General features: G+C 56.4%; 1 protein-coding gene across 1 annotated transcript in view; it reads right to left on the minus strand.

Annotated features, from left to right (window-relative positions):
- LOC140410158 (transmembrane protein 132C-like) overlaps positions 1 to 8,396 on the minus strand; it is a gene marked incomplete at its 3' end in the record, with an annotated part of 139,252 nt that extends 130,856 nt beyond the window's left edge. Inside the window, exon 1 of the mRNA XM_072498120.1 lies at positions 8,231 to 8,396. Coding sequence (XP_072354221.1) covers positions 8,231 to 8,309 — 79 coding nt within the window. The remainder of the gene's footprint in view (positions 1 to 8,230) is intronic.
- Positions 8,397 to 8,651: the final 255 nt, after the last annotated feature.

An 8,651-nucleotide genomic window follows, 5' to 3' on the forward strand; every position in this document is an offset into this window, starting at 1 on the left:
ATTGAGCACTCGAAGCTCTCTGGACTAGAGAATTCCAAGTAGTCACCGTGAGCGGATCTGAGTTCCTCTCCTCGCTATCCGATGGCCACCCATAATCCTGGCTGTCTGACCCTTCATTCTGCCGTCCAGCCATTGGGACACATCCTCTCATCATCTACTCCATCGAACCGCAATGCAATCACCTCTCAATCCAGTTTCCAGATTTGAAAGGCACATCCCACTCAACGGGGGCGATTCTTGTCGTTGGAGGAAGGAACGCAGGAGCGGGTCTTCCTCTGACCCCCACCTCTAAGGCATTCCATTATTTCCCAAGGTATCCAATTCTGGACCCGGTATTCCAGGTGTAGCCTCTCCAACGGCCTTCTCCAATTGCAGGAAGGTTCCTGTAGTCCCAAGCTCCAATATCGCCCCCCCCCCCCCCCGCCCCCACCCCACCCCCCCCACAGCGAAATCAAACCCTGATTGCTTGGTACCAACGCAGCAAACTTTCTGAGACTTCTTTGCAAGGAAACGCAATACAAAAGTTTAATGAAGGGAAGAGGGCTGGGGAGGAAGTATGAGAGAGAGGGAGACGGAGACGGAGAGAGAGGTGGGGAGACCATAGATAGAGAGAGAGGTGGGGGGAGAGAGAGAGAGAGAGAGATGGGGAGACCATAGAGAGAGAGGTGGGGGAGGGGCGGGGAGAGAGAGAGGGAGAAAGAGAAGAGAGAGAGATGGGGGAGAGAAGAGAGAGAGGGTGGGTTGGGAGAGAGGGAGACAGAGAGAGGTGGGGGAGGGGCGGGGAGAGGGCAGAGAGAGAGGTGGGGGAGGGGCGGGGAGGGAGAAAGAGAGAGAGATGGGGGAGAGAAGAAAGAGAGGCTGGGTTGGGAGAGAGGGAGACAGAGAGAGAGAGGTGGGGGAGGGGAGGGGAGAGGGAAGAGAGAGGTGGGGGAGGGGCGGGGAGAGAGAGAGGGAGAAAGAGAAGAGAGAGAGATGGGGGAGAGAAGAGAGAGAGGTGGGGGAATAGAAGAGTGGTGGGGAATAGAAGAGTGGTGGGGGAGAGGAGAGAGGCAGGTGGGGGAGGGGAAAGAGATAGAGAGAGAGAGAGGTGGAGGGAGAGAGGGGAAAGGGAGAGAGGTGGGGAGAGAGAGAGGTGGGGAAGGAGAGAGAGAGAGGTGAGGAGAGAGAGAGAGAAAGAGGTGGGGGCGAGGGAGAGAGGAGAGAGGTGGGGGGAGAGGGAGAGAGAGACAGGAGGGGGAGGAGAGAGAGAGAGAGATGGGGGAGAGGAGAGAGGCAGGTGGGGGAGGGGAAGAGATAGAGGGAGAGAGAGGTGGAGGGAGAGAGGGGAAAGGGAGAGAGGGAGAGAGGTGGGGAAGGAGAGAGAGGTAGGGAAGGAGAGAGAGAGAGAGAGGTGGGGAGAGAGAGAGGGAGAGAGAGAGAGAGAGAAAGAGGTGGGGGGAGAGGGAGTTAGAAAGAGGTGGGGGGAGAGGGAGAGAGGAGAGAGGTGGGGGTAGAGGCAGAGAGAGACAGGTGGTGGAGGAGAGGGCGAAAGAGAGAGAGATGGGGGGGAGAGGAGAGAGACAGGTTGGGGTGGAGAGGGAGAGGGACAGGTGGGGGGGAGAGAGAGAGATGCGGAAAGAGAGAAAGGTGGGAGAGAGAGAGGGAGGCAGAGAGAGGGAGCAGAGAGGGAGAGCGGTGGGGAGAGGGAGTTGGGGGAGAGAGGGAGAGGTGGGGAAAGGAGAGAGAGGGAGAGAGGTGGGGAGACGGTTAACCTGCAGCTGGCCCTTTAAGAGAGGTCGTGGTGCGGAATGCCAGTCTGCAGTAACGTGTCTGAACAGGTAGCAGCCCCTGGGGCCCGGAGAAGCCATCCCGCCCCCCCCCCCCCCCACCACCGTGCTGCAAACAGACAGGATAGGAGGGGCCGGGGGGGGGGGGGGTTAACAGGGCGACTCCACCGCCGCTCGGTTACCAGGGCGACCGCCCGAGCAACCAGCTCGACAGTAATCTCGATTGTCACAAGTAGGCTTCCATTGCACTGACGTTACTGTGAAAATCCCCGAGTCGCCACATTCCGGCGCCTGTTCGGGGACACAGAGGGAGAATGCGGAATGTCCAATCCGCCTAACGAGCGCGTCTTTCGGGACCTGTGGGAGGAAACCGGAGCGCCCGGAGGAAACCCCCGCACACACGGGGAGGACGCGCAGACTCCGCACGGACAGTGACCCGAGCCGGGAATCGAACCCGGGACCCTGGAGCTGTGAACAACAGTGCGAACCACTGTGCTAGGTGCCGCTACACCTGTTAGCACAATGGAGTGAGAGCTGTCTGCCTCGTCAACGGGATAAATGTTCACAAAGGAATTTGTAAATCAAAACTCCAGACAGAACCCAGAACTGCAAATGCAAATTCAATTTAGTCCCTTGGCCAAACTATCTACTGCCCGCAGGCCGGAACTACTGTTATCAACTTCCCCTGTTATCAGCCGGAAGGATTGGCTCTCGATCCACAGACCAACATTCAATCACATCGAAAGGAGCTTCTTAAACCGCGGTATAACAATGCTGAATTCTAACAGTGAGGGATTCATAACAGTAAACTGGTAGCAACCCCACGTGGGTCTGAGACACCACTGCCAGTTAGAGGGTCAGTACTGAGGGAGTGCCGCACTGTCAGAGGGTCAGTACTGAGGGAGTGCTGCACTGTCAGAGGGTCAGTACTGAGGGAGTGCTGCACTGTCAGAGGGTCAGTACTGAGGGGAGTGCCGCACTGTCAGAGGGTCAGTACTGAGGGAGTGCTGCACTGTCAGAGGGTCAGTACTGAGGGAGTGCTGCACTGTCAGAGGGTCAGTACTGAGGGAGTGCTGCACTGTCAGAGGGTCAGTACTGAGGGAGTGCCGCACTGTCAGAGGGTCAGTACTGAGGGAGTGCTGCACTGTCAGAGGGTCAGTACTGAGGGAGTGCTGCACTGTCAGAGGGTCAGTACTGAGGGAGTGCTGCACTGCCAGAGGGTCAGTGCTGAGGGAGTGCTGCACTGCCAGAGGGTCAGTACTGAGGGAGTGCTGCACTGCCAGAGGGTCAGTGCTGAGGGAGTGCTGCACTGCCAGAGGGTCAGTGCTGAGGGAGTGCTGCACTGTCAGAGGGTCAGTACTGAGGGAGTGCTGCACTGTCAGAGGGTCAGTACTGAGGGAATGCTGCACTGTCAGAGGGTCAGTACCGAGGGAGTGCTGCACTGTCAGAGGGTCAGTACTGAGGGAGCACCGCACTGTCACAGGGTCAGTACTGAGGGTGTAGTGCGCTGTCAGAGGGTCGGTACTGAGGGAGTGCTGCACTGTCAGAGGGTCAGTACTGAGGGAGAGCTGCACTGTCAGAGGGTCAGTACTGAGGGAGTGCTGCACTGTCAGAGGGTCAGTACTGAGGGAGTGCTGCACTGTCAGAGGGTCAGTACTGAGGGAGCACCGCACTGTCAGAGGGTCAGTACTGAGGGAGTGCTGCGCTGACAGAGGGTCAGTACTGAGGGAGTGCTGCTCTGTCAGAGGGTCAGTACTGAGGGAGCACCGCACTGTCAGAGGGTCAGTACTTGAGGGTGTGCTGCGCTGTCAGAGGGTCAGTACTGAGGGAGTGCTGCACTGTCAGAGGGTCAGTACTGAGGGAGTGCTGCACTGTCAGAGTGTCAGTACTGAGGGAGTGCCGCACTGTCAGAGGGTCAGTACTGAGGGAATTCTGCACTGTCAGAGGGTCAGTACTGAGGGAGTGCTGCGCTGTCAGAGGGTCAGTACTGAGGGAGTGCTGCACTGTCAGAGGGTCAGTACTGAGGGAGTGCTGCACTGTCAGAGGGTCAGTACTGAGGGAGTGCCGCACTGTCAGAGGGTCAGTACTGAGGGAATTCTGCACTGTCAGAGGGTCAGTACTGAGGGAGTGCTGCACTGTTGGAGGGTCAGTACTGAGGGAGTGCTGCACTGTCAGAGGGTCAGTACTGAGGGAGTGCTGCACTGTCAGAGGGTCAGTACTGAGGGAGTGCTGCACTGTCAGAGTGTCAGTACTGAGGGAGTGCTGCACTGTCAGAGGGTCAGTACTGAGGGAGTGCTGCACTGTCAGAGGGTCAGTACTGAGGGAGTGCTGCACTGTCAGAGGGTCAGTACTGAGGGAGAGCTGCCCTGTCAGAGGGTCAGTACTGAGGGAGTGCTGCACTGTCAGAGGGTCAGTACTGAGGGAGTGCTGCACTGTCAGAGGGTCAGTACTGAGGGAGTGCTGCACTGTCAGAGGGTCAGTACTGAGGGAGAGCTGCACTGTCAGAGGGTCAGTACTGAGGGAGTGCTGCACTGTCAGAGGGTCAGTACGGAGTGGGAGCTGCCCTGTCAGAGGGTCAGTCCTGAGGGAGTGCTGCACTGTCAGAGGGTCAGTACTGAGAGAGCACCGCACTGTCAGAGGGTCAGTACTGGGGGTGTGGTGCGCTGTCAGAGGGTCAGTACTGAGGGAGTGCTGCACTGTCAGAGGGTCAGTACTGAGGGAGTGCTGCACTGTCAGAGGGTCAGTACTGAGGGAGTGCTGCACTGTCAGAGGGTCAGTACTGAGGGAGTGCTGCACTGTCAGAGGGTCAGTACTGAGGGAGTGCTGCACTGTCAGAGGGTCAGTACTGAGGGAGTGCCGCACTGTCAGAGGATCAGTACTGAGGGAGTGCCGCACTGTCAGAGGATCAATACTGAGGGAGTGCTGCACTGTCAGAGGGTCAGTACTGAGGGAGTGCTGCACTGTCAGAGGGTCAGTACTGAGGGAGTGCTGCACTGTCAGAGGGTCAGTACTGAGGGAGTGCCGCACTGTCAGAGGATCAGTACTGAGGGAGTGCCGCACTGTCAGAGGGTCAGTACTGAGGGAGTGCTGCACTGTCAGAGGGTCAGTACTGAGGGAGTGCCGCACTGTCAGAGGATCAGTACTGAGGGAGTGCTGCACTGTCAGAGGGTCAGTACTGAGAGAGCACCGCACTGTCAGAGGGTCAGTACTGGGGGTGTGGTGCGCTGTCAGAGGGTCAGTACTGAGGGAGTGCTGCACTGTCAGAGGGTCAGTACTGAGGGAGTGCTGCACTGTCAGAGGGTCAGTACTGAGGGAGTGCTGCACTGTCAGAGGGTCAGTACTGAGGGAGTGCTGCACTGTCAGAGGGTCAGTACTGAGGGAGTGCTGCACTGTCAGAGGGTCAGTACTGAGGGAGTGCCGCACTGTCAGAGGATCAGTACTGAGGGAGTGCCGCACTGTCAGAGGATCAGTACTGAGGGAGTGCTGCACTGTCAGAGGGTCAGTACTGAGGGAGTGCTGCACTGTCAGAGGGTCAGTACTGAGGGAGTGCTGCACTGTCAGAGGGTCAGTACTGAGGGAGTGCCGCACTGTCAGAGGATCAGTACTGAGGGAGTGCCGCACTGTCAGAGGGTCAGTACTGAGGGAGTGCTGCACTGTCAGAGGGTCAGTACTGAGGGAGTGCTGCACTGTCAGAGGGTCAGTACTGAGGGAGTGCTGCACTGTCAGAGGGTCAGTACTGAGGGAGTGCCGCACTGTCAGAGGATCAGTACTGAGGGAGTGCCGCACTGTCAGAGGGTCAGTACTGAGGGAATTCTGCCTTCTTGAAGTTTTGATGCCCCTGTCTGCCCTCTCACGATGTCTCAACCAAGTGCACTCGTGCAGTTGGGAGAATCGCAGGAGCGATCCCTGTATCCCCTCAATCAACAGCAGGAAAAGAAAAGTGATGTGGGTCATTATGAGATCGCGATGTCAGATTTCTGACTCTCTGCTCCATTTCCCACATAGACAACAGAGTGAATAAACTCCCCAAATACCCGCCGGACTGCAACTTGCTTCGGGATGGACCGGAGATTGTTGAGAGGCGCTACAGAAATGCCAGTCCCCCCTGCTGGCCTTGCCAGTGACGGCAGGGGCAGGATCGATGGGCTGAATGGTCTCCTTCTGCTCCGGGGATTCTGTGGGAAGGAAGGACCGCCACTTGGGGGGAGTAATCAACGAGGGCGCAGGCTAAGGTGGGGTTACCCAGGGTCGACATCAGCCTGCTTGGCTGAGCGGAGAGTCATTCCCTGTCGGAGAGACCGGACGCTGTCCTGACCCTAGGGGGGGGGGGGGCGGGGATTGGGAATTGGCCCGGTCACCGGCCCCTCTGAGCAATCAGAGAAGCACACCGTGCTAAAGCGAGGCCATTCAGCCCACTGCGCCCGTTCTGTCCCTTCGGAAGTGCCAATCAGTGCCACTGGCTGCGGGAGGAAACCGGAGCACCCGGAGGAAACCCACGCAGACACGGGGAGGACGTGCAGACTCCGCACAGACAGTGACCCAAGCCGGAATCGGACCTGGGACCCTGGTGCTGTGAGTCAGCAGTGCTAACCACCGTGCCCCCCTGGCGCTGTGAGGCAGCAGTGCTAACCACCGTGCCCCCCTGGCGCTGTGAGGCAGCAGTGCTAACCACTGTGCCACTGATGTAAGGTTCCACCCTCACTCCAACTTTTATTTTCCTGTCTTTCTCCATATCTTCACCTCATTATTCTCCTCGCTCTGTCACTCGGTCCACTTAGTCCCACCATTTTGCCCTCCCTGCTCTTCATTTCTCACCCTCTCTTCCCACCTGCACTTCCTCGCATTCGGCGTCAATTTTCTCCACCCCTCTCTCTCCCTCCTCTGTTAGGACTCTTTCCATCTATTTCTCGGACCGCTCTCCATTTTCTTTCACCTCTGCCTCACTCCAGATTGGGTGTGCTTCCGTCTCGAATCTCCTCTCACTTTCTATCTCTCGTCCCTCTCCAGCTCTCTCTCTCCGTCGCTCCCTTTCTCTCTCCTTCACCCTTTCTCTTCTTCGTTCTGCCCATCGTGCACTTCCTTTTCTTTCCCACCCATCTCCTCTCTCCACCCTACCTTTACCCTCCGTCAGTCTCCCTCTCACTACCCCTCGCTGACACCTCTCTCCCCGTCTATTACCCTGTCTCCTCTTTTTCTTTGCTCACCCTCTCCTTTGCCTTCTCTCTCTCCCGCCTCCTTCTCTTCCCCCTTGTGCCTCTCTCTGCCGTTACATTTCCCTTCTCCCCTTGTTGCTCTCCCTTTCTCTCCGCTTTCCCCCTCTTTTACCATTCTATCCGTCTGCCTCCCACTCTCTCTCTCCATCCTTTCTCTCTCGCCCTTTTCTTTCTCACTTTCTCTCTCTTCTCTCCTGCTCTCTCCTCTCTCTTTCTTCTCCTCTCGTCTTTCTTTTCTCTCTTTACTTCCTTCTCTCTCCTTTCTTTTCTTTCTCTCTACTTCCTTTCATCACTTTTCTTCTCTCTCCCTCCTTCCTTCCTCTCGCTCCTTTCTTCTCTCTCTTTCTCCTTTCTTCTCTTTCTCTCTCTTTTCTTCTCTCTCTCCCTCCTTTCTTCTCTCTCCTTTCCTCAACCCCTCTCCTTTATTCTCTCTCTCTCATTTCTTTTCTCTCTTTTGTTTATTTTCTCTCTCCTTTCTTCTCTCTCCCTCTCCTTTCTTCTCTTTCTCCTTTCTTCTCTCTTTCTCTCCCTTCTTCTCTTTCTCTCCCTTCTTCTCTCTCTCCTTTCTTCTCTCTCTCCTTTCTTCTCTCTCTCCTTTCTTCTCTCTCTCTCCTTTCTTCTCTCTCTCTCCTTTCTTCTCTCTCTCCTTTCTTCTCTCTCTCCTTTCTTCTCTCTCTCCTTTATTTTCTCTCTCTCTTTCCTTTCTTTTCTCTCTCTCCTTTCTTTTCTCTCTCTCTCCTTTCTTTTCTCTCCCTCTCCTCTCTTCTCTCTCCCTCTCCTTTCTTCTCTCTCCCTCACCTTTCTTCTATCTCTCTCTCTCCTTTCTTTTCTCTCTCTCTCTTTTCTCTCTCTCTCTCGTTTCTTCCCTCTCTCCCTCTCTTCCCTCTTTCTTCTATCTCTCTCCTTTCTTCTCTCTCCCCCACCTTTCTTCAATCTCTCTCCTTTCTTTTCTCTCGCTCTCTCCTTTCTTCTCTCTCTCTCGTTTCTTTCCTCTCTCCCTCTCTCTCCTTTCTCTCCCCCCTCCCTCCTTTCTCTATTTCTCCCTGCTTCTCTTGTTCTCTCCTCCCTCTCCTTTCTCTCTCTCTCTCTCTCTCTTCTTCATTGTTTCTTTTCGCTTTCTGCCCCACTCCCTCCCTCCCTCTCTGACCACTCTCATTGTGTCTCTGACAATCAGTCCCCTGCTGCGAGAGTGCGGAGGGGAAAGCTCACCAAGTACTTTTCTCCATTCTCGCTCGCTCGCTCCCTCCTTACCTGCTGTGCAGATCACCGCGAAGGACAGGGAGAGGAGGCCGGCTGCTCCCTGGCTCCCCTGGCAGTGGGCTCGCTTCATGGCGCTCTGGGGGCAGGGGGGCAGTCAAGCGCCCAGCCCAGGCAGGAGCTGCTGCACGCAGTACTCTGGGGCTGGCAGTCCGGCGGGCACAGACACACACACACAGAGAAGCTAAGCCCTGACACTCCCTTTAAACACACAGCACGCTCCCGGGGTCCTAGTGCCCCCTCCTCAATCAGCGCCCTCCTGGGAAAAGTTGTCAACGGGTCTCCCTCAACACATCCGGGGGGGGGTTGTCCTGAGAGAGGGTAACCCCCCCCCCACCCCGCTTACAAAATTGGCCCTGAGTCTCCAGGAAACAAAGATCTGTCCTTTCTTTTAAATTTAGAACACAGAGCAGAA

This window comes from Scyliorhinus torazame, chromosome 4 (genome assembly GCF_047496885.1).
Source record: "Scyliorhinus torazame isolate Kashiwa2021f chromosome 4, sScyTor2.1, whole genome shotgun sequence".
NCBI classification, from domain to species: Eukaryota; Metazoa; Chordata; class Chondrichthyes; order Carcharhiniformes; family Scyliorhinidae; genus Scyliorhinus; species Scyliorhinus torazame.